This window comes from Ovis canadensis, chromosome 13 (genome assembly GCF_042477335.2).
Source record: "Ovis canadensis isolate MfBH-ARS-UI-01 breed Bighorn chromosome 13, ARS-UI_OviCan_v2, whole genome shotgun sequence".
In the NCBI taxonomy this organism is placed as follows: domain Eukaryota; kingdom Metazoa; phylum Chordata; class Mammalia; order Artiodactyla; family Bovidae; genus Ovis; species Ovis canadensis.
Genome location: NC_091257.1, coordinates 61,196,754 through 61,222,171, shown reverse-complemented (window position 1 = coordinate 61,222,171; position 25,418 = coordinate 61,196,754). Strand labels below are relative to the sequence as shown.

The 25,418-nt window shown below is 52.4% G+C and overlaps 1 protein-coding gene across 1 annotated transcript in view; it reads right to left on the bottom strand.

Moving 5' to 3' along the window:
- Nucleotides 1-737: 737 nt before the first annotated feature.
- The window catches only part of ADARB2 (adenosine deaminase RNA specific B2 (inactive)), a 240,177-nt gene continuing 215,496 nt past the window's right edge, over nt 738-25,418 (bottom strand). The window contains exons 4-10 of the mRNA XM_069547929.1: nt 20,040-20,154; nt 12,874-13,042; nt 11,503-11,654; nt 6,349-6,517; nt 3,506-3,687; nt 1,327-1,505; nt 738-914 (exon numbers count right to left, since the gene is read on the bottom strand). Of these exons, the coding sequence (XP_069404030.1) occupies nt 738-914; nt 1,327-1,505; nt 3,506-3,687; nt 6,349-6,517; nt 11,503-11,654; nt 12,874-13,042; nt 20,040-20,154 (1,143 nt within the window). The remainder of the gene's footprint in view (nt 915-1,326; nt 1,506-3,505; nt 3,688-6,348; nt 6,518-11,502; nt 11,655-12,873; nt 13,043-20,039; nt 20,155-25,418) is intronic.

Sequence of the window (25,418 nt, the reverse complement as noted above, 5' to 3'; positions counted from 1 at the left end):
TCGGTCTGGGACGAGACGACTCCAAGTGGCTCAGACCTCGTCTGTGCTGTTGAGTCGTCATCCACCAGGGACGCAGCCATGGGGGCGATGGTGTGGGGCTCTCGTCACTGGATGTCCACAGATGGGTCCCTCAGATCTTTGATCGTGGCCCTGGTGCTTTGGGAACTGACCCTTTGCTCTGTGAGAATGGTTCACTCTCTGGTCCTGTTTTGGGGCTCCTTAATATCATGCACCTCGAGTCCTTTTGAAAGGAAGTGGAATAAAAACTGAAACCGATGAACGCGACAGCTCGTGCTTTCTGGCTTCTTTGGGGAGGAGCCCATGGCTTTTCTCTTCACTCGTGGCTTACCCTGAAGTCCCACATGCTGTGCTTGTGGGAGCCCCTCGGTCGGGAGGTGCGTGGCGGGGTTGGGGCGCTGGGTGGGCCTGGCTGCTTCTCACCAGCTACACCTCGGCACTTTTCAAGGCAGCACTTGGCACCTCTGGCCTGAATGGAAGCTCCCTTGGACACACGGGGGAGGGAGACAGGGCCGTCTGTGCTGGAAGCGGGGTGTGGTGGGCGACCTCGGTCCTGGCCTCCTGGGAGCGGCCATCAGAGAGGCACCACGCCCCTAACTCAAGGCAAGTTGCTCACCCGAGCTTGGACACGCATGTTTCTGGAAACCAGAGGAAAGTGAACGCTTGGTGCGGGTCAGCACCGTGGGGGCGCCCGCCGCACGCAGCGTGCCCCGCCGGCCTCACAGCGCTAGCAGGAACTGGTCTTGCTCGGGTGGCTTCCTCACCCATGTGCCCAGGCCGGCCTTCTGGAACGCTCTGCACAGCTGCTGTTTGACGGCCTGGTAGGTGCGCGCCCCCAGCTTGGCCTCACAGTACATGGATGGTGTGTCTCCGTGCCGTGGGATCCGCGTGCTCAGCTGTGGAACAGAGCGAGAGGGGCCGTGAGCCCTCCGGGAGCGGCCTGGCCAGCGGGGGCCGTGGTGGGGGTTCCAGCTGCTTGGTGGCTGGTCCGCAGCCCTGATACTCACTGCCATGTAACTGAGGGGACCTAACCTTGGAGCATCTGTCTCCTGTCTGAACCGGAACCACATTGACTCTGAAGTCCCCGTAGACTTTTCACAGGCTGGGCCGGCCACAGCCGTTCACCACTGAGCCCCTTTCCATCTGTTTCTGGGGCCACAGGGAGAGCCTGTTGCGGGTGGGGGACCTGCTTGGAGGGGCCACGTCTGGGGTCCCCAGAGGACCAGTTGGTGTGTCTGCAGTCACCTGGCCCCACCTGTGCCCCCCGCCATCCCCTGCCCTCAGACCCTGGGAGGGAGCGGCCCTCACCTTGCCATAGAGCCGCGCCCAGCGCGCCGAGAGCCTGTGCTTGCAGAGCCGGGAGGAGCGGCCACAGCTCCGCCTCCCGGTGGTGGCGTCGATGACCTCCACGTCCGCTGTGCCCACCACCCAGTTCACGCTGAAGTGGGGCGCCTTCCCAGGCTGTCGCGCTTCCGCTTGACTCACTCCTGCCAAGAGAGGCCAGGTGCCGGGTGTGAGCGCTGCCTGCCCAGCAGGAACCAGGGCTGAGGGAGGGGTGGGCAGCCGCTGTCACTGGGCTCGGGTGCACCCAGGGCGTTGGAGGCAAGGCTGTCCAATGAGGACACAGCCCGCATGTCTCCTCTCTGGATGTTTGTCCTATGGACTGGGGAATGGATGGAGTCATGGGAAGGCTGCCTGAGAACACGTGTTCATGGGACACCTGCTGCGTGCCAGCTTCCCATGGGGTGGATACCAGGGTCACGGACACAAGATGGAGTGAAAAGAAGCGAAGCCTGAGTGTGCAGGGCTGCCTGCATGGCGAGGTGACCAGAGGGCCCAGTATGGACTGGAAACTGGCCTGTGTTTGCATTTCAAGACAGCAGAGCATTAAACTGGTTCCTTCTAAGCCCAGGGGCTGCTGTAGATTCTAAACCACAGAGGACGGTGGCCTCAAGGAGGGGCGCTGACCCTGGGCCCTCGGCCACGTGCCTTCCATGCCCTTCCACTCTGTGTGCAGCCAACATGGCCAGTCCCCAGGTCCTGCCGGGGTCACACAGGAGTGGGCAGAGGTTGCACTTGGCCTCATGTTCACGGTCCTGATGCTGCAGGGTGTTCAGCCCAGCCCCTCCCCACCCCCACCCCCTTCGCCCTCCCGACACCTGGATCCAGCCACGGGACACCCATCCTGTCCACACGCTGCTCCTCCACAGCCTGCTGCTCCTGAGCGGGCGGCTGGATGGCTGGACAGTGGATGGGACCACTTAGTTCCCAGGGCAGCAGCGCCTGGTGCTGGAAGTCACTGCACTGCAGACCCAGCCCCTGTGGGCGCCAACCTCCTCGGAGAGCCACCCCCAGGCTGTTGGTGGCCATCATCTGCCTGGGCTCAGGCCCGGGGACTCCTGGGCACTGCTTTGGGCCAGACTTGCAGGCACTGTTCATGGTGGGGAGGGGTGGGAGGGGACCCCGTCCACCACAGGTCAGTCCAAGGTCACAGCGAGGAAAGCTGGGCCATGGTCCTAGATGGCCCCTGAGACCCCTGTCCCATGGCCTCCCTGCAGTTTCCAGAGGCCCCTCTCTGGCCCTGGCATCTGAGGGGGCTCCCTAATTCTGGCAGAGGGTTGCAGGTCTTAGGAACAGGGTCTCGTGCATAAGAAGCCTGGGTCTCTGAGCACCAGGCAGGCCTAGCTCCAATGCTCTCCTGCCCTGTCTGAGCTCTGGGGTCCGATGCTGTCCTTGGCTGGGGACCACCATGGGGGCGGGGGGATCAGGGGTGGGAGGTGCCTCCTCTGGGGAGCTGGCCTGGCCTGTGGGCACCCTCACAGCTTAGCGCCTCCTGTTTTCACTGCCACCCCGTGGGTACCACCAGTGCCCCTCGGCTCCTAAGTGAACAATTTCAGGGTCCCACACACTCCTAGGCTGACTCTCACCACAGCCCTCCACCATCTCTGTCTCCTTTTTCTGAGGATCTCATCCAAGCCCAAGCCCTGGACTGGCTGGTCCCTGTGGGTCTACGGCCCCCTGCAGGGGAGAGGCACGGGGAGCACAGAAACGCCCCTCTTCTACCTTCCTGGGACCGCCGGTCAGGACAGGCTCTTTGGGATGGAGGGTCACCCCCACAGAGCCCAGAGCTAGGCGGCTGCCAGGGCAGGGCCATGTGACTCCTGGTCCTTAGGACCCTGGGCTGTGCCCCCTCCCAGGGTGGGGGGACACTCAGGAGCTCGCTCCTGGGTCAGGTCGGGGTGGCCCGCGGCCCTGGGTCCCCCCCGCCGCTGGACACGCGTGCTCGCTGCCTGTGCTTCTGTGGCCCTGACAGTGACACGGCGCATGCGGGGAGTCCACCCTGGGCCGTCACCAGTGCCTTCATCTGCCCGCCTGGCCTTCCAGGTACCGGGCGCTAGGTCTTAAGCGGCTGTGGGCCCGACCTGGAAAGCCTGCCCTGGGGCCCAGGGCTGATACAGGGGTGTGCGTCTGAGGATGGCCTCCTTACCGCTGAGCAGGGGCCGGTTGTGCCGGTAGGAGGCAGGCAGCTGGCCGACCTCCTGGGTCCGGTGGCTCATGACGCGGGAGAGGTGGCCGGTGTGGCGCAGGCTGCCCACCACGATGCTGTGCAGGTACACGGGCTCGATGAAGTGGCAGAGCAGTGCGCCCTGCAGGCCCAGCACGTTCCACCTGGGGGGAGATGGGGGTCAGGCCCTGGGTTCCTGCCCCAGGGGAACCTGGCAGTGGGTGGGGCCTGCTCCGGTGACCCAACAAATTCGTTGGGCTCGGGGCTGCTTTGACTTCAGGGGCCCTGAGCAGAGCACGGGGCTCCAAAATGAAAGCTGCTCTGGGTACATGTCGGCTTCTGCCAGCAAAGGTGACAGGCCCTTGTCAGACTTTCCCCTAAATTTGGGTGGAACATGGTTCCGTGTATGTGTTATTTAAGGTAGGATCCTGCGGTTTCCATTCTAAATAATGTGCTTAAAATCTAGCCTCCATTCGCAGCACCAGCATCATGCAGCTAATTTCTTACATCATTGTTCTTTTCATTAATTAACATTTCTCTGCGGTTAGAGCGATTATTGTGGGGCCTCCACGCCGCACATTTCCTTTCATGATTAATAAGGAGTCATTATATTTCCCTTTCCCAAAGCAGTCAATTAACACGGAATTCTTTCCATTAATTACCGAACGCTCAAACCAGCAGGCCTACCTGGAGAGCAGTCTGCTCCGAGAACCTGTGACACCAATTGCCTTAAAAAGTTCTCTTTAAATTTTATTCCAAAAACACAAGCAATTTAGCTGGCGATATTAATTTGCCTCAGAAGCATCGAGGTGAATGAGAAACATCTTTTAATCTCATGCAAGAAAAGGCAGCCATCTGGCTGGCGAGGATGGAGGCACATCCCCCCCTCCATAAGTGCGGGTCATTAAAGTAATGTGCTCACCCACATAAAACTCAAGTGGAATATAAAAGGTAATATTTACACACAAACAGTTTAGTCCCACAATTTTAACAGTCATTGGTTTTATGAAACGTTTACTTTAGCCTATCAGATTTGCATAACTTCACTTAAAAAAATGATTGTGATCATTTCTGTGAGTCACATCCTGTCTCCTTGAAAGGAGTGGAGGGCTGTCCTTGGGGTTTGGTGGGCGATTTTCCCAGAGAGGTGGCATCTGAAAGGTATGAAGGAGAGGACATTGCTGGAGGCATGAAAGGCCACGGAGAGGCCATCCCCATGGATAACAAAGCCCTTTCTCAAAGGATGAGGTCAGCATTCCAGAGGCCGTCCGTGGACTGGCTTGGAACAAAACTGTATCTGAATGGTTCTGGCTGTGGGATTGTCTAAAGACAAACAAATTCTGTATCTGGCTTCCTCCTAATCACCTTCGCACCAGAGATGATCAGCTTTCTCCTGGCCTGGCTGTAGGAGTTTAACTTGTCCAGCCAATGCTGTCGATAAAGCCAAAGTCACCCTGAACCCAAATTGGAGAGTTTTCAGTTTTCTGGAGGGAATGGGAGAATGCCTTTCTGCTGGTTCAAACAGTGATATCACCGCAGTGTTGACAGAGAAGAAAGTTCCAGATCTGGTTTCAGTGTAGATAATCTTAAAGAAATACATTTGCGTCTGTCTGTTGGTCACTGAAACGCTAACAATACCTGAAGGGGTGATCCTGGGAAGCTCGCCTTTTTAAGGAGGGATGTACTCTCTGTGCCCAGAGGACCCATGGGACTGCCCGGGTGGCCCCAGCCCAGACTGCCCTGCCCATACTCAGAGGGAGGGACCCCCGTGGCCCGAGATCTCAGCGCCGAAGTCCCTGGACAGCAGCTATAACTACTTGCAGTTCATTTTTATGGAGAAAGTTTTAATCTGTTCATTTAAAGACACATTGCAATCGATAATCAAGTTCAAGTGCTTAAAATTAGAAACTATATCTAAAGGAACGTTAGTTCCAGAAGATTTAGACTTTTATAAGCCTCTGGACTCTGAGAAACAAGAGCTAAAGACCCCCAAACCCATTTCCCGTCCTTTCAGGAGGTGGCGTTTTGGCATTCGCCTGTGACGGAGGGTTTGGATCGCCTCTCACAGCCAGGCCAGAAAGACCGGCCATGTCCGTGGGAACTGTCGATGCCCCCCACCACGCTGGCCTCGTAGCGAGTTTCACTCTCTGTCCCCTGATGTTTGAGGTCCTAGAGACGGTGAATCTTCAATTCTGCATCATCTGTCCACTTCACTTTCTAGGGGTCAGTCAGAGGCCCAGCGCTCTTGGGGTAGCAGGAAGACTCCCTCATGCTGGAAATAGCTGCTTTTCCCTCTTGATGAGGGGTGAGAACATCACAGGGGAGGGTGTGTTTTCTTCTGACAGAGGAGCCAGCTGATGCTACGGGCACTTCTCTTTGCTGCAGAAATCAGTGCTTTGGTTTATGTGGTTGGGCCAGGGTGGTTGGTCCCTCCAGGGCAGTAAGCAGCCCTGTTTCTCCTGCAGCCTGTTGGTCATTTCCCTCAAGATTCCAAATCCCTGTTTACAGGGGCTCAGGTTTTATCTGTTGTGTAGCCCAGGAAGCCACAGGGGCACCGAGTGTACCTGGGCCACCTCCGTGTGCAGAGTCAGGGTCCGGGGCCTGGGGTCCCCGCTGCCCGGCTCCCCAGGTCCCTGGGTGTCTGCCTCTCCGAGCCTCGGCTGCCCCTCTGACAGCTCTGCCTGACTCTCCAGGGAGGTGGGGGATGTCGGCAGAGTCCGGGACTGCAGGGTGCACCTCAGTATCAGACTAGCCCCCTCCAGGACCACAACCCTCATCCCCTCCCCACACCAGGGCAGCTCTTGCATGAGGAGAGGGGCTGTTACCTGGCGATCTTGTCTGTGCAGGACATGGTGACCAGCTGCTCGCCCAGCAGGACGCCATCCCAGGTCTGCACTGCGCCTGGGCCACGCACAGGCACCGTCCCCTCCCCAGACTCGATCTTTGTGCGCAGGTGCCCCCGGAACTTCCTGGCCAGGTGCTTGCTGCTGCTTACTAGGAGACGAGAGCCGTGTAAGACAGGGGTGGGGGGCTGCATAAGACAGGCGGGGGGGTACTGGACAGCACCTCTGAGCGGGACGGGCTCAGAGGAGGAGCTGGGACATGACTCCGCCCTGGTCCAGCTCGGCTGGCGTCACACCATAGTTTGGACACTGACCATCAGAGGCTCTGCAGCCGTCTGGTCTCTGAACGCTGAGCACAGGCGGGCCAGAGAAGGAGACGCGTGTACAGCGCCAACGTCTGGGCTCCTTCTCACCTCTTGAGAAGTTCTTTTCACCTTTGTGGCCATTCAGAAACCACACAGTTCCCAGGCAGTGGGCTGCAAACCCAGTCTAAATCCGAGGCCTGGCTCTAAGCTCTCCCAGCTGTGTAGCCTTAGAAAAGCTACTTAAGACCACCGTGATAGTTACTTCATCTAAAAATGGGGACAGTGGGGTTACCTCTCTCTTAGGTTGAGGGACTGAGATGGGACCTGGGAGCCCAGAGCTGCTCCCTACGGTCCGGTGGGGGGGTGTCTCTATACCCAGAAGTGACAGCAGCAGGTGGGGTACTGCCTTGTCACTGTTCACCATCTTTCCGCTCCAGAGCCCCCACACCCACACCCACCACAGTTACATGAAGCACTAGCTTGAACAAGACAGATTAACTTTACTACTTTGTCTTTTTAAAAAATTTCTGTACACTTAGTCTGCATTATATTGTATTATAGAAATGCTCAACTGCTTTGCATGCAAATTATATGTGAAATACCATAGTGATATCAGCATTGATACACACACAATGACATGGATGGATAGTAGATGCCTTCTTTACAAGATTTCTATATAAGTTTTAGAATTCGTGAAAATGCGTTATTCTTTTGTATACCTCACTGAAGGTATCAAACAATATAGATGACATTTGAGTTTGCATGGGCACCTTCTCTTACAGATCTCAGATAATTCTTGGCATATGTTCTCATGGTTTCTAAGAACTGAAGTTCCTTTCCAACGTATTGATAGCACCCAGAGGCAGTCACTGCGCTACTCGGAGAGGTTTCAGGTTGTGACTGACCATACTACCAACCAGGTCCTTGGCAATGTGAGTTCCAGTTTGGACTGGCCTCTGAATCTTCTCTGGAAGAGAGAAACAAGCTGAGAGGCTGAGCCTGGGGATGCCTGGCTCTCCCCTGGCTAGAGCCTGAATCTCTTCTTTGCCATTTTACATGGTACTAGGACTCATGCCCAAGGTCAGGGGTTGCGGCAGAGATGAGCTACCACACACCCGAGGTCAGGAGAGGCAGCCAAGAGGAGCTACCCCACATCCAGGGAGCTGCGGCTGCGTGGGCGCTGGAGGGCCGAGAGGAGCTACTCCACGTTCAAGGTCAGAAGGGGAGGCTGTGAGGAGATACCCCTCATCCAAGGTAAGGAGCAGCGGCTGCGCTTTGCTGGAGCAGCCGTGAAGATACCCCATGTCCAAGGTAAGAGAAACCCAAGTAAGACAGTAGGTGTTAAGAGAGGGCATCAGAAGGCAGACACACTGAAACCATAATCATAGAAAACTAGCCAATCTGAGCACATGGACCACAGCCTTGTCTAACTCAATGAAACTAAGCCACGCCGTGTGGAGCCACCCAGGACGGGCGGGTCATGGTGGAGAGGTCTGATAGAATGTGGTCCACTGGAGAAGGGAATGGCAAACCACATCAGTATTCTTGCCTTGAGAACCCCATGAACAGTATGAAAGGCAAAATGATGGGACACTGAAAGGGGAACTCCCCGGATTGGTAGGTGCCCAATATGCTACTGGAGATCAGTGGAGAAATAACTCCAGAAAGAATGAAGGGATGGAGCCAAAGCAAAAACAATACCCAGTTGTGCATGCGACTGGTGATAGAAGCAAGGTCCGATGCTATAAAAAGCAATATTGCATAGAAACCTGGAATGTTAGGTCCATGAATCAAGGCAAATTGGAAATGGTCAAACAGGAGATGGCAAGAGTGAACGTCGACATTCTAGGAATCAGCAAACTAAAATGGACTGGAATGGGTGAATTTAACTCAGATGACCATTATATCTACTACTGTGGGCAGGAATCCCTTAGAAGAAATGGAGTAGCCATCATGGTCAACAAAAGAGTCTGAAATGCAGTACTTGGATGCAATCTCAAAAATGACAGAATGATCTCTGTTTGTTTCCAAGGCAAACCATTCAATATCATGGTAATCCAAGCCTATGCCCCAGCCAGTAACATTGAAGAAGCTGAAGTTGAATGGTTCTATGAAGACCTACAAAACCTCTTAGAACTAATACCCCCAAAAGATGTCCTTTTCATTATAGGGGGCTGGAATATAAAAGTAGGAAGTTAAGAAACACCTGGAGTAACAGGCAAATTTGGCCTTGGAGTACGGAGTGAAGCAGGGCAAAGGCTAGTAGAGTTTTGCCAAGAAAATGCACTGGTCATAGCAAACACTCTCTTCCAACAACACCAGAGAAAACTCTACATGTGGACATCACCAGATGGTCAACACCGATATCAGATTGATTATATTCTTTGCAGCCAAAGATGGAGAAGCTCTATACAGTCAGCAAAAACAAGACTGGGAGCTGACTGTGGCTCAGATCATGAACTCCTTATTACCAAATTCAGACTCAAATTGAAGAAAGTAGGGAAAACCACTAGACTATTCAGGTATGACCTAAATCAAATCCCTTATGATTATACAGTAGAAGTGAGAAATAGATTTAAGGGACTAGATCTGATAGATAGAATACCTGGTGAACTATGGAATGAGGTTCATGACATTGTACAGGAGACAGGGATCAAGACCATCCCCATGGAAAAGAAATGCAAAAAAGCAAAATGGCTGTCTGGGGAGGCCTTACAAATAGCTGTGAAAAGAAGAGAAGCGAAAAGCAGAGGAGAAAAGGAAAGATATAAGTATCTGAATGTAGAGTTCCAAAGAATAGCAAGGAGAGATAAGAAAGCCTTCCTCAGTGATCAATGCAAAGAAATAGAGGAAAACAACAGAATGGGAAAGACTAGAGATCTCTTCAAGAAAATTAGAGATACCAAGGGAACATTTCATGCAAAGATGGGCTCGATAAAGGACAGAAATGATATGGACCTAATAGAAGCAGAAGATATTAAGAAGAGGTGGCAAGAATACACGGAAGAACTGTACAAAAAAAAGCTCTACAACCCAGATAATCATGATGATGTGATCACTCACCTAGAGCCAGACATCCTGGAATGTGAAGTCAAGTGGGCCTTAGAAAGCATCCCTATGAACAAAGCTAGTGGAGGTGATGGAATTCCAGTGGAGCTGTTTCAAATCCTGAAAGATGATGCTGTGAAAGTGCTCCACTCAATATGCCAGCAAATTTGGAAAACTCAGCAGTGGCCACAGGACTGCAAAAGGTCAGTTTTCATTCCAATTCCAAAGAAAGGCAATGCCAAAGACTGCTCAAACTACCACACAATTGCACTCATCTCACACGCTAGTAAAGTAATGCTCAAAATTCTCCAAGCCAGGCTTCAGCAATACGTGAACCGTGAACTTCCAGATGTTCAAGCTGGTTTTGGAAAAGGCAGAGGAACCAGAGATCAAATTGCCAACATCTGCTGGATCACAGAAAAAGCAAGAGAGTTCCAGGAAAAATATCTATTTCTGCTTTATTGACTATGCCAAAGCCTTTGACTGTGTGGATCACAATAAACTGTGGAAAATTCTGAAAGAGATGGGAATGCCAGACCACCTGACCTGCCTCTTGAGAAACCTGTATGTAGGTCAGGAAGCAACAGTTAGAACTGGACATGAAACAACAGACTGGTTCCAAATAGGAAAAGGAGTACGTCAAGGCTGTATATTGTCACCCTGCTTATTTAACTTCTATGCAGAGTACATCATGAGAAACACTGGACTGGAAGAAGCACAAGCTGGAATCAAGATTTCTGGGAGAAATATCAATAACCTCAGATATGCAGATGACACCACCCTTATGGCAGAAGGTGAAGAGGAACTAAAGAGCCTCTTGATGAAAGTGAAAGAGGAGAGTGAAAAAGTTGGCTTAAATCTCAACATTCAGAAAACGAAGATCATGGCATCCGGTCCCATCACTTCATGGGAAACAGATGGGGAAACAGTGGAAACAGTGTCAGACTCTATTTTTGGGGGCTCCAAAATCACTGCAGATGGTGATTGCAGCCATGAAATTAAAAGACGCTTACTCCTTAGATGCGGGAGACCTGTGTTCTATCCCTGGGTCTGGAAGATTCCCTGGAGAAGGAAATGGCAACCCACTCCAGTACTCTTGCCTAGAAAATCCCATGGATGGAGGAGCCTGGTGCAGGCTACTGTTCATGGAGTCGCAAAGAGTCGGACACGACTGAGCGACTTCACTTTACTTCACTTACTCCCTGGAAGAGAAGTTATGATCAACCTAGACAGCATATTCAAAAGCAGAGACATTACTTTGCCAGCAAAGGTCCATCTAGTCAAGGCTATGGTTTTTCCAGTAGTCATGTATGGATGTGAGAGTTGGACTGTGAAGAAAGCTGAGCGCCAAAGAATTGATGTTTTTGAACTGTGGTGTTGGAGAAGATTCTTGAGAGTCCTTTGGACTGCAAGGAGGTCCAACCAGTCCATCCTAAAGGAGATCAGTCCTGGGTGTTCATTGGAAGGACTGATGCTAAAGCTGAAACTACAATACTTTGGCGACCTCATGCGAAGAGTTGACTAATTGGAAAAGACTGATGCTGGGAGGGATTGGGGGCAGGAGAAGGGGACGACAGAGGATGAGATGGCTGGATGGTATCACCGACTCGATGGATATGAGTTTGAATGAACTCCGGGAGTTGGTGATGGACAGGGAGGCCTGTACGTGCTGTGATTCATGGGGTCGCAAAGAGTCGGACACGACTGAGCGACTGAACTGAACTGAGGACTCAGGTGACAGTGATGACGCTGGTGATGCTGGTGATGGAGCCCGCTTACTCACGCTCGGCCGCGCGCTCATGGGGTGAGTGCAGGCGCGCGTCTCCGCAAGGCGAGGCGCTCAGGTACAGATGAAACAGGATTCCGTCTCGCAGCCGGAAGCCGCCCTCCTTCAGCCGCTCGAAGATGGAACGCTCGCTGTCCTCGCGCCGCTTGCTGTAGACGAGCGGGTGCTCAGCCGGGGCCCGGGGCTGGGCCCCCAGGCCCTGCTCACAGCCGCCTCCGCACCCCGTGCGTGTCTTCCCCCGCGTGGAGCCCCCTGGGTCTGGTCCCCACGGTCTTCCCCGCCCTGCGTCCTCGGGGCCGCCTGTCCGTGCCGGGGATCATGGGGCCCCGCGTTCCCTAGGGCACCACGTCTACACTGCACCAGGTTCTGAGTCAGATGGAGAATGGGGATAGAGAGGCGCGGCCCCCCAGGAACTCTGCGCATGGACCCCTCCGGCCGCCCGCACAGGGGAGCCCCCTGCACAGAAGAGACACCCCTCCGCACGGAGGAGCCCCCCGCTGCACGAAGGAGCCAGCCCCCGTCCGCACGCAGGAGCCGGCTTCGGCCAGCCAGCGGCCCCGCCCACACCCTCGTCCTGCGGGTCACCGCGCCCTTCCTCCTGGTGGTTGCTGATTCCTCACACAGGCGGAGCCTGGGAACCCCTGAGGTGTCCCACCAGCCTCTCTGCCTCCCGACACTGCGCCAGGCCCCCTGCCACAGTTCCCCAGGCCCCCAGCCACAGTTCCCCAGAAGCTTGGGGCAAACGCGCAGCCCTGGCTTTCTGCAGCTGTTGCTGTTCCCCTCCCCACGACCCCCAGGGCAGGGGTCTGAGTGTCCGTTCCCCCTGCCCGCAGCGTGCAGCTGGAAGCGCAGAGCCAGGCCCGGGTCATGGTGACACACCCAGAGTCAGGGGTGTTTGGAAACATTTCTGACCTGGACACTCAGGGCAGAAAACCCTCCTCACGTTAGTTGAGATCTCCAGCTCTCTTCCCCACATTCAGCCCTGGCCAACCCACCGCGGGCCTGGAACTGAGGAGAAGCTGCAGATCAGGGGCTCAGATAAAACTTCCCAGAGTGTATGAAGGCCTTGCTCCCCGTGCATCTGCTCAGCACCCTGGGCCTGTCCCTGCTCTGTGTGACTACCGGAACCCTGTGTTAGAGGCTGTGGGGGGCAGCAGACCTGGCTGAGATGCACGCTGTGCTCGGGGCCACCGAGAGTCTGCCCCTGCCTAGGGGGCCCTTAAGCGAGACGCCTCTGGGACGGCCCAGTGAAGAGGTGCGTGCTTTCGGGGCACGGCCGCTGGCAGGTGCAAGGCTGACCATGACCGAGGGGACGCCAGGACAGGGGATGCCAGGGTGGAGGGACACAGGTGCAGGCTTCATGCTCACCTCAGATGCAGCTCCAGCTGTGCGTATAGGAAGTGGACCAGCGCCCGCCTGGCCAGAATCTCCGCATGGCAGTCGTTGACCACCAGCCCCTGGTCGTTGATGTGCTCGCCGCTGATGCACTTTGTCCCCGAGGACAGGACGACCACCTGGGCTTGCCTGGCGTCCAGGCCTGGGGAACAGAGGCGGCATCAGAGCCCGCGGCTGCTGCCCTCCCTGCGGGCACTGAGTCTGTTCTCCGCCTCTGTCCCCACCCCTCCCCCCAACCCGAGTCTCAAGTTTATCTATAAATAGACAGCCAGCTGGCCAGCGGAAGGTTCTGGGGAACCCGGGAACCCTGCTGCCACCCAGTCCTCGGCCGAGGATCACCCCCCAAGTGGAAGACTCCCTGAGGGTGGGCCTGATGCTCACGTGTCCCCTCTGGTACTGTCCAGGACTATGCAAGCTCCTTCCTAGCCAAGCTTTCGGGTCCATGGGGAGCTCTGAGGGATATTGTTATGTAAATAAGGAAAGCAGCTCCTGCTTCTGGGGGTCCAGAGTGGGTGGGGTCAAAAAGCCCCGCGGAACAGGAGACAGGACTGTGAGACCACCTTGAGCCAACCTGACCTGCGGTGAAGCCAGGACCCTGATTTCCAGGTTAAATCCTGAGTCCTGGCTTTTCTGAGAGCCATGCCTCTACTCAGAGGATACCAAGGGCTTCTCCCGGAGTGACCCCCCTCCCCCAGTACACGTATCTGAAGATCAAAAGCTCTTCAAAGGTACAGCTTTACCCAGCTTCTTGTTGGTAACTTAATTAGTCCCGACCCCTCAGAACATCCTTGGACCTGCAGCAGCCTTAGTGGGTGTGGGAGGCAATCAGAGCTGATGAACTCCGTGGCTTTCCTGACACTTCTTCCTTTCCACTATTCTTTTCTTTCTCTCCTCCCTCCCTCCAGCCACCTTTTTTACAAGCAGCTGTGCCCAGCATGGACAACTGATGGTCATAATTAGGGAGAACGTGGAGTATTTTGTTGAATAAGATAACATGGTTTAAACACCCTAAAGCCACCCCTGGCACATGGACAAACACTAGATGTTAGTGTTTTTTCTGTTATTCCTTCACTAACAAACTTAGTGTTATGTTTCCACTAAATTTAGAGACTGGAAAAAAGATGAGGATAGTTTATTGCCACCAAAGAAAATAAGGAGTTGGTTTTCCCCCCCATGAAATCTTTGGGGCAGTTAAATGCTGGGCTATGACTTGATGACCATCTACATGTGGCATCTGAATGGCTTTGATGGGAGCGTCTGATTTCAGAAGAACACAGCCCAGGTTTAGTCATCTTCCCTTCTTCATGTACTCCTGACACATGCCGCCTTCCTGATGCAGGTGGACATAGGCATTTCTGAGATGTAGCCCACAGTCAGGGCTGCTGCCCATCACCTGGTTGAGCTCCTACTCGGTGGGACCTGGACTAAACTCCTGTTCTAGAGAAGGCAATGGCAACCCACTCTAGTACTCTTGCCTGGAAAATCCCATGGATGGAGGAGCTTGTAGGCTGCAGTCCAGGGAGTTGCTAAGAGTCGGATACGACTGAGCGTCTTCACTTTCACTTTTCACTTTCATGCATTGGAGAAGGAAATGGCAACCCACTCCAGTGTTCTTGCCTGGAGAATCCCAGGGACGGGGGAGCCTGGGGGGCTGCTGTCTATGGGGTCGCACAGAGTTGGACACAACTGAAGTGACTTAGCAGCAAACTCCTGTTCATCTGCATGTGAGCTGGGAGTGGTCTGGGTGGTCCGCATGTTCTTTCTTGCTCCGTTTTAAGGGGAGACGTTTACCGTAAATAAGTCAGTACGCATGCTATGTGGGGTCAGTGGTAAATCCATCCTGAATTTTGTGGTTTAAACCAACAGTTTAAACCCCAGATTTAAAATCAATTGTCCGTCACACTCCTCGTTGTGAGGTGTCCACCCCTTGGAATCTCAATGTGCCCTATGTCTCCATGGAGACGTTTCATCAACTAAACTGTTATTATGACTGACTCCTTGGAATCCAGTTCATCATTTACCATCTTTCACCACAGCACGGGGCTTCTGTCCAGTTCATTTGCTCCTACTCATTTCCCCTGCATCTTCCTGGGCATAAATAAAATACCCTACTTTTAATTTTACTATCGAAGCAACTGCCAGTCATTCAGGAAAAGAGGAAAAGCATTTGGGAATATAGGGGCAAAGTCCTTGAATCCTGCTTCTGTGAGGCCTCTGTGAAGGTGGACGTTCCCTTGTGCTCCTGGCGACAGAAAGAAGTCTCAACTGTATTTGATCTGTCAGGATCTATCGAGTGCCAATGGGAAAGCAATGTTTAAGTGTCAGTTCTTCTCAAGCCAGAGTCCAACTCAACTCTCCACCTCCTTGCTCACCTGAGCAAAATGCACGCAACAAAGCACCTCTACATCTCTTAACATCTCATTACTGTGAAAGGTTGGCTGACGTTCCAATGCTGAGCTCATTAGCACTTCCAATTTTCCCAGAGAAGACAGGTCTGGCCACTGCCCAGAGGGCCTGGTATTCTGGACGGGGCTGTCCTGGGCTGTGCTCTCCACCGCCCAACTTCAAGGAGGTGTGTTTTTTCAGGGCGGGTATAAATCCCAGGCATTCATGTATGTTTTTCACTTTTACTTTCTTTCACTTTTTAAAGCTGCACGTTAACTTAAATGGGAAAGAGTTAACTTACATGGGAGAGAGTGAAACCAAAGCTTCTAACTTTTGCAGGCCAGGCTGACAAAAGACAGGTTTATATGTAAACTTCTAAAAATATACACTAGGGGACCCCTTTTTTGGCTCTTTCATAATCTTAGACCTAAGCAGTTGCATGGACAGATATTCAGCACTGTGCCTTGAGTTGTGTCCACGGCCGCGTGGATGAAGGACTGGAGCCTGTGGCTGCATCTTAGCTCTGCACACCCCCTCCCCCCATCAGACGTGAGGGTCACCTGGCCTCTTGGTCTTGGTGTCTGTACTTCTTCAAATGGATAATAAAGATTCCCACCTTTCCCACTGCTTGGGGTTGGCACAATCAACTGATTGGCATATGTGAAAATGCTATCAAAATTACAATTTTCATATCAACTGAGACTCATGACAAACAGCCGCTCAGAAATTGCTTCTTCGTGGGAGCGTGGGCACTGTCAGAACAGCTTGACCCAGGCTCCACCGGAACACGGTCCAGAGGCTCTGATTCTCCTCCATTTCCAGCCCTACGGGAAGGAGGGGTTCCAGGGGGAGTGTGGCTGGGGGCGGGGCTTGATCGCCAGGACCCGTGAGTGGAGCCCTGGGAATGGGCCTGCCTTCCAGCACTGACTGCAGAGAAAGCATGCTGCTGAGTTGGGCTGAGGGCCGGTGGAGCCTGCGTCCCATTTTAGTTCAGGGGCTGCCCCCCTGGAGCGGATGCGTGGGGTTGAGGGACACCTGGCAGGAGGTTCATCTCCTCGCTTCGGCCTCAGGTGGTCCCTTGTGGATGACCAACTCCTGCCCACTCCGCTCAAGGAGGCGCCTGCAGCGGGAAACAGGGCGGGTGGGGCAGGCAGCATTTCTGTTCGGGTGGGAAATCCATGCGCGGTGCCTACGATGATTGGACCAATATTTTACTCACAATGTGGATGTTCAGACAGAAATCATAACCAGGATAAAAGGGAAAAACGGAAACTAAAGAAAGACGCCACCGATCACAGAGGAATCACTGTGATTAGGGACCAGAGACAGGCTCAGTAATGTGCTGGTGAGTCAGAGAAACCTGAAGAGACCTGCCGGCAGTGAAAGAAGACCATCCTCTGAAGAAATAGGAACCAGAGGACAAGACAGGAGTTGCAGACAATAGCTTGCAAAAATTAGAACACGGGGCAACTGAAGAGCTGTCACATACACAGGGAATTTCCAGGAACACAGAGTAAAAGGTAGATTAACAGCAAGTCTTCCCTGGTGGCTCAGATGGTTAAGAATCTGCCTGTAATACAGGAAACCCAGGTTTGATCCCTGGGTCAGAAAGATCCCCTGGAGAAGGGAAGGGCAACCCAGTCCACTATTCTTGCCTGGAAAATTCCAGGAACACAGAGTAAAAGGTAGATTAACAGAAAGGTGAAAGACGGGGAGTTAGCTGAGAATGTTGAAAATTTGACAAAAATGTGAATGAAAGAAGGAATTTATCAAATAAATGATACAGGAAAAATTGCAAAATAAATGACTTAAATATGTCAGGGAAGGTGACTGGCTCACACCTACACAGTCTTATGAAATTATGTAGCATTCAAGTGAAAAAGACCCTGCCCTCCCGTGGCAGGGGTGGGGCAGCCACTGCAAACAGATGTCAGTTAGGACATTTCTAGTCAGAGATACTGGATGAGAGAGCAGAGAAAAGCCCTGGAAAATACCCAGGGCAAGCAAGCGTGAGCTCAGACACCCCAGCTCACCCTCCCAGGAGCAAGAGACCTGGGTTAAAAGCTCCCGGAGACGTGGAGATTCAGTTTCCATCCTACGCATTTTAAAGATGTTTCTAGAGACAGAAGGAGGATGGCATGGATGCTGAGACAGCGGTCCAGGTGGGTGGTATGGGACCCCTGGCCTGGCGGGCAGAGACTCCAGCACAGGTGCACCCCGCAGGTGTGAGGGCTTGGAGGTCATGTGACCACCCCCCCAAAGTGGTTTAAGGAAGTCTAGCTGCTCAGACCAACCTTCAGTGTCACATGGTCTGAGAGGTAGGGGGGCTTGAGAATGGATGTGACCCAATAGGGGAACAGGCTCTTTCCTCAGAGATGCACCCCCCGCACTGAGAACCGTGAGATTCCTGCAAGTCACCTGACTTTGCCCCGCGACTTACAGCATCCTGAGTGTAGATGCTGCCTAGCTGTTTCAGTCTTAAACTCACCGCAGAGGCAAGATAGAGGAGACAGCCTACGCACAGAACATAGAAGAGAGTATGAATGCCGTCAGTGATGACATAAAAATCCATCCACATGCAGAGACATCACCAGGGGAAGACAGGGTTGACACCACCAGCCCCAATTTACAAAATGGAAAGTGAAGATGCCCCATTCAATCTAACAGGGTGAAAAGCAAAGGGTTAAGTGGGTATTATAGATACAGAAATGGAAAATAAAATAGTATCCATTTTTTCATAGGGTGAATTAATTGATAAGATTTAGAACAGAAAATCTTGAAACATAGAACCAGCACAGTATTTAGAGTCACAAGAGCAAAATTTAAAATGATTAAAATGTCTGCCTCCGAGTTTGCTTGGGGCCAAGGATGGAAACTTCCACTTGTAAGTTCTCTTCTCTTTGTGCTTTTCCCAGTGAATGCAGTGTTTTCATAAAGGTAAAAGCAGTGCTGTTCATAAGTATATATTTCTGCCATTGTATTTCTCAGAGTGGCTACAAAACGGCATCAGCCTCACTCGTGAGCTAATTGATGTGGGTGAACTGGCTTCTTGCCTAAAAATGGAGGGGATGACCTGTCAGATTTTATTTCAAAATAAACTTAATTTATAACATTGTAACATATGTTATAAAAGCTAGAAAAAGACACATCACCCCCTTTTAGAGTTTCTTAGGCATTTGCTCCGATAACTGAATTAGAATTCTGATTACATTGCCCATCACCTTTAAGTAAGTGAATATTTAAAAATATTTCTATTAGTTATTTTGCAAAATATTTCCTAATCTCTTTTTAATCAACATGTTTATTAAACCTTCTCTTCAGGAAAGTAAATGTCAGTAATTTATTCTTCCATGTTCATAAGTTACTAATCAGTGTAGGTTTACCATGTAAAGTCTCACATTCATGTAATATTGCAGTCATCTCAGTCCTGTCCAGCTCTTTGCAACCCTATGTAGCTCACCAGACTCCTCTGTCCATGGGATTCTCCAGGCAGGAACCCTGGAGTGGGTTGCCACACCCTCCTCCAGGGGATTCTTCCCAACCCAGGGATTGAACCTGTGGCTCTTGTGTTTACGCATCGGCAGATGGATTCTTTACCACAGAGCCACTGGGGAAGCCCATGTTATATCGGGTTGGCCAAGAAATTTGTTTGCAGTTTTCCATAACATCTTATGGAAAGCTCCAAATGAACATTTTGGTCAACCCATGCATATAGTTTCTTTACGTGGATTGCCTGCTGTGGCCGTGTGGATGGAGGGCTGCCTCCAGCGGCAGTGGTCTGGACTGGGGAGGGGGCCTCTTAGCCCTTAGTTTGGGACATTTTTTATTCTATCAAGGCAGAGTGGCAGGGTTACCAAACGCTGGTGGCTCCCGTGGGGCACCTGCTCCAAATTCAACAGTGTCACTGACAGAAGAGACTTGCCTTTGACTTAGAACATTACCCTTATAAAGTGATTCTTACATTCCAGGGCTCTTCATGTCCTTTGTCCTAGTCACCAGCTTACCCTGGGAGGAGGCATTTTCATTTCGGTTTTCCCAGCATGGAAAGACTGAGTGAGAGTCCTTGCGCTGCTGCCCCGACCCCAGTGGCCTTGCACTCGGTGGCCCTGGAGGAGCCTCTGGTGTCTAGAGTGAGAGGGAAGCTGGCTGGTTGTCTGGCTTCTAACACCCATGCTTTTGGACAGTAATCGTTCTCTGGTAGGTCATTACCAGCTCACCCCAAACTTTGCAGCTAGCAACAGTTGAATTCAAATAACCAGATGGCTAGTTACTATTAGTAGGTTATTTAGTAGTGAGATGTTTTCACCCAAATTGATGGTTTAAAACTAAGCATCACTTTCTTGAACCTGGCTGGTAAGAGCAACCTTGATGGGCTCTTTGTCACTGTCCTGTCACTGTCCTGTCCCTGTCCGTGAGCGGTTAGGGGTGGGGGCTGGAGAAGGCCTGCCTTGTGTCTCCTGCAATGGGCTTGTTCAGGGTGGTGTGAGCCCTGAGAGGGGGACTGAAGAATCTCAGGGTAAGGGGTTCCCTGTGGGGCCTGACCCTGGCTGAGCTTCTGCAGACAGGAGGCTGCAGTCCCCCCGACCACGGGGTGTGGGACATGCCTGATGAAAAGGGACTGCCGTGCCCTCTGGTCGCTCTTCTTTGGGGCTCTGGGCGGGGGAGGGGGCGGACTATCTGCTCTGTTCCATGTCTTCATGGGGAGGGGGTCCTGTTTCCAGGCTTGCCCCCTCTTCCCGGTGGGGAGGCGTTACCTCGGGTCATGACGATCCCGGCCAGCGCCTTGTGGCGGGCGTGCGCCGAGGCCAGGCCCGCGGCCAGCTCTCGGAACTTCTGTGTGACCAGCTGGGACACGGCATCTGCGAACTCCTGGAAAACACAAGCAGTAGCCTTGTGACCGTGCCTTCTCCCTCCTCCACTCTACCCGGGGCCCGCTGCCTACTCCGTGACCCCCTGGCCTCAAGATGGCAAGCCGGCCACGGCGATTCTGGCCCAGTGTGGCCCCAGGGCACAAGCCCTCAAGCAGGACCCTGGGGGGACTGTCCCTGCCTCCCTCCAGCCTCGCAGAGGCTTCCTCCAGTTGAGGGGGGGCTGGTGCTCACACCACTGACAGCTGGTTCCCGTTTTCTTCCCTATGTCACAGAACCAATCATCCCAACACCCAGGAATCATCCCAACATCTGGGAACTGCCCTTTCTCTTCAGGGACTTTCCAGGTGCTTCCTGGATGGCGGGGTCCAGAGCCCCCCACCCCTGCTTCTGAGCACCCCCTCCCACCCTGTCCCCGTCTGGCCTCTGAACCACCCGCCCTCCATCAAGACCTTCCTTTAAACATCTCCCCTACAAGCCTTTTTTCTTTATCCTTTTAAGGGGTCCTTGACATTTATGTTAAGCGTATTTCTCAATTAACATTTTATAAAGGTGAATGTAGAAAGAAAAAAGCAAAAATTTCTTTAACTTTTCTTACTCTGGGTGGAGGACAGTCTAATTAAGATGCACAGGGGTATTTAGCCGGTTAAAATTTATCTCTCTGATATTTAACCAGTATCACTTCCTAGGGCGGCTTTGAGACGTCTCGCTTCTTTGGTATTTAACCAGCATTACTTTCTAGGGTGGCTTTGGAAAGTCTTGCTTGTAGTTTTGCCAGTTATGGAATGTTTATATATTGAACTATGACTCTTAGTTTTTCTGGGTTTAAAAGTCAGAAGGAGAGAATCGTGAATAACCATCTGCATTGGAAAAGTGCATGTCCTCTGTTAAGGCACTGAGGTATCTCCTCAGACCTTCTGCGAAATGAACAGACTGGGGCTTCTTAAGGAACTCAGCCTGGAGCTGCGCTCAGGCCTCCTTCCCTCACAAACCCTCTCCACCCCCACCCCCACCCCCCAGTCCCCCATCTCCCCAGTCCCCATCCCCTCATCCCCAGCACTGCAACTATTCTCAGTGATTGGCTTTAATTAAATCACATACATGCTTGCAGCTGCATGTAATTCTTCATAGCTGGATTTGTATGTGTAAATGTTGTTGATTACGTGGTGTGTTAGAAGCCAGGCAGAAACTTAGAATTCACGTTGGGAGATGCAGACTTACCATCTAATTTAACACTAGGAATTTTTAATGTTTTAATCACTTGAGATTTAATACATACAGTCAACTCTGGTTACTGCAAACCCAACTAATCAGACTCTGAGATAATTTGATTTTTCTCCATTTGGTTTATGGTAGAAGCAGCTAAATGCTCAAAAGCAAGCTTGTGTCTTGAATTATTTTTGTAAGTTCAGATTCCAGGGTGCCTCCATGGGCTGTGTGGAGCTCCTTCAGTCTCCTAGGGTGGAGGTGAGCACCCCAACCAACAGCAAACTTTGAGGGGGTCTTTCCAGTCCACTTTCCAGGTCAGGAAGCAACAGTTAGAACTGGACATCAAACAACAGACTGGTTCCAAATAGGAAAAGGAGTACGTCAAGGCTGTATATTGTCACCCTGCTTATTCAACTTATATGCAGAGTACATCATGAGAAACGCTGGGCTGGAGGAAGCACAGCTGGAATCAAGATTGCGGGAGAAATATCAATAACCTCAGATATGCAGATGACACCACCCTTATGGCAGAAAGTGAAGAGGAACTAAAGAGCCTCTTGATGAAAGTGAAAGAGGAGAGTGAAAAAGTTGGCTTAAATCTCAACATTCAGAAATCGAAGATCATGGCATCCGGTCCCATCACTTCATGGGAAATAGATGGGGAAACAGTGGAAACAGTGTCAGACTTTATTTTTCTGAGCTCTGAAATCACTGCAGATGGTGATTGCAGCCATGAAATTAAAAGACACTTACTCCTTGGAAGAAAAGTTATGACCAACCTAGATAGCATATTCAAAAGCAGAGACATTACTTTGCCAGCAAAGGTCCATCTAGTCAAGGCTATGGTTTTTCCAGTGGTCATGTATGGATGTGAGAGTTGGACTGTGAAGAAGGCTGAGCACTGAAGAATTGATGCTTTTGAACTGTGGTGTTAGAGAAGATTCTTGAGAGTCCCTTGGACTGCAAGGAGGTCCAACCAGTCCTATCTAAAGGAGATCAGTCCTGGGTGTTCATTGGAAGGACTGATGTTGAAGCTGAAACTCCAATACTTTGTCGACCTCATGCGAAGAATTGACTCATTGGAAAAGACTCTAATGCTGGGAGGGATTGGGGGCAGAAGGAGAAGGGGACGACAGAGGATGAGATGGCTGGATGGTATCACCAACTCGATGGACATGAGTTTGAGTAAACTCTGGGAGTTGGTGATGGACAGGGAGGCCTGGCGTGCTGCGATTCATGGGGTCGCAAAGAGTCGGACACGACTGAGCGACTGAACTGAGCTGAACTGAAGTTCCAGCTCACAGGCTGCACAGTGCAGCATCAGTGTTTTTTGGTCTAGTCCGTCCCTGATGGGGAGGGGAGGGGTCCTACAGAAACCCCCGAGTCTGATTTAGTCCATCCTAGCAGGGAGAAGAGGTGTCCTACAGAGACCCCTGAGCCTGGTCTAGTCCGTCCCTGATGGGGAGGAGGGGGCTCCTACAGAGATCTCCGAGCCTGGTCTAGTCCATCCTGGGGGAAGGGGAGGGGTCCTACAGAGACCCCCGAGTCTGGTCTGGTTCAGCCTCTGGGCACAAGCCCAGCGAGAGTTGTGGTGAAGCCCCTCCTGGCACCCTCAGGGTGGGTGGTCTGCACCTCAGGACAGCAAACAGGGAGAGTCTGGTGGGGTCTGGGTGGGGCAGTAGAGGCTGGATGTGGGGATGGGTGAGAAGCCAGCTTTGCAATATCAAAAGCCCTGTGCAGAGAAGCTCTAAAGATACACTGCAAAAATCCTGAATAATAAGCTGAAGTGTTGTTTGCAACATAAATTCCTTGTTAAATATGAAAAAGAGGATGTTTGGCGGCTGGTAATTTAGCCTCTGAAGGTCCCTGGTAGCAGGAGAGGGTCGCTGTGTCTTCCCCAAGTGGGTCATGGCCTCTCCTGGGGCTTACGGTGGGAGGAAACATGATGCCCAGGGGCTCCCCCATGTCCCTTTCTCTTCTGCAGGAGCAGACAGGAGGACTGGGGTGGGGGCTGCAGAGTCTGCAGAGCCGCCCAGCCCCTTCAGGGCCTGACGAGCTCCGTCTGGGGTCCGCTGATGCTTTTCGTGCAGAACTTGGCACAGGCTGAACACTTGGAACAGAAGTGATCAGAGGAGAATGGACTGGCTTCTGGTTAAACGATGGTGATCGTCAGGTGGCTCTGCTTCCAGAGGTTAAGTGGGGAAGTTGGCTCGGCATTTAATGAGCTGCGCGTTCCTAATGAAAACAGGAACGCGATGCTACTTGTGTGTATGTGGTCCTCATGCTGCCCGCCGGCCCCAATTACCGAGGCAAATTACCAGCATTATTCAAATAGGAAAAATAAACTTTAAATAGGAACACCAATAGACTCAAACTCCACTTATTTCCAACACTAATATTTTGAAAGGCCTAAGTAAATAAAATGTGTTCCAGGAGTAGTCCTCGGGGTAAAATTGACATTCAGCCAAAGTGGGGAGGATATTAAAATCGATAGATTATGAGAGAGAGAGCTTTGGGTAAATATTTTCCTGCTGAAATCCCGCCTTCGGGTTTATGCTGCTGGAATATCAGAAAGGTTAGATTTGCATATGGGCAGGGCAGGATGGGGCACCCTCGCCCTCCTGTCCACCTTGTCCACAGCACATGAGGTGAGTGGGCATCTGGAGGCGGAGGCAGGCTGCCAGTGGTCGAGGGAGTGGGACTGACTTGTGTCCATTCTTGACCATCCATGCGGCCGGAACTGGGAAGGCTGGAGAAAAGCTGCTGGGATGGTCATCAGGCCGCCAGAGGGCAGGCATGGCTCAGAGGGGGCGCAGTGAACATGAACAGGCAAGGATCTTCCCCAGTCTCCCTCTCAACAGTCCTCTAGGTCCGAGGAAAAGCTGGGCTCCAGGCCTCGGTCATGGCTCCTGTTTACTGACAATGGCAATAAAGCCTCATTCATTTCAAAGTCAGGGACTGGTGAACACGTGTGCAATGATTCAATTATCCTATATCTTGAATTACCGAATGCCTATAATGAATCTGAAGGAAGGTATGAAAGATGGAAGGCCTTTGTCACCCTTCCTTGGCACCATGGAAAAGCTCTGAACTTGGCACAGAGCTTGGACTGTGATGGTCGAGATGGCCATTCCAGTAACGGCTTCTCTGGTGCCCATGACTCCCCTGGGCCATCCTGCCCCGCTGCCTGGATGACCCTGACCTCGAGGTATGCCATCTGCTGGGCGTGCTTTCAAAGAACTTGGACGACGGGTGAACATAGAGGGGCCCAGAAAGCTCTGTATTGACTTGACCTACACCCCTGGGCACGGATATGCACTGTGAATACATCGGTTGTAAGCAGCAATCACACACACATGAAAGCTTCACGCAGTCGAGTTTAGTGAAAATTTGGCAATTTGGGGTGAGAAGATGCTCACCAGTTAGGCCATTTGCAGATCTTTTATCACCTGGAGTCAGGATGACCGCACCGCTGGCGACCTGGCTGGTCTACACTCCTCTTTCTGATTCGTCCATCCTACTGTCAGCCTCGGGCCAGGTGTTCTGAGGACACTGATGAACGTCGCGCTCATCAGCCCGGCACCCGGGCGGCACCGTCCTGATCATCTCGGCAACAGCAGTGTCCACACCACCCCCCTCCACACACACACCTGCCCACACACTCACCCCCCCCACATACACATTACCCCCCACACACAGACACACCACACACACACACACATCCCCACCCACACACAGACACACCACACAGACACACCACACACACACAGACACACCACACACACACACACACACACACACACCACCACCCCCCACACCCCCCACACATACACATCCCCCCCCACACACAGACACACCACACACACACAGACACACCACCCCCCCGCCACACACCCCCACACCCCCACACAAACACCCGCACACACCGCCCCCCACATACACATCCCCACCCACACACAGACACACCACACAGACACACCACACAGACACACCACACAGACACACCACACACACACACACACACACACCACCACCCCCCACACCCCCCACACATAC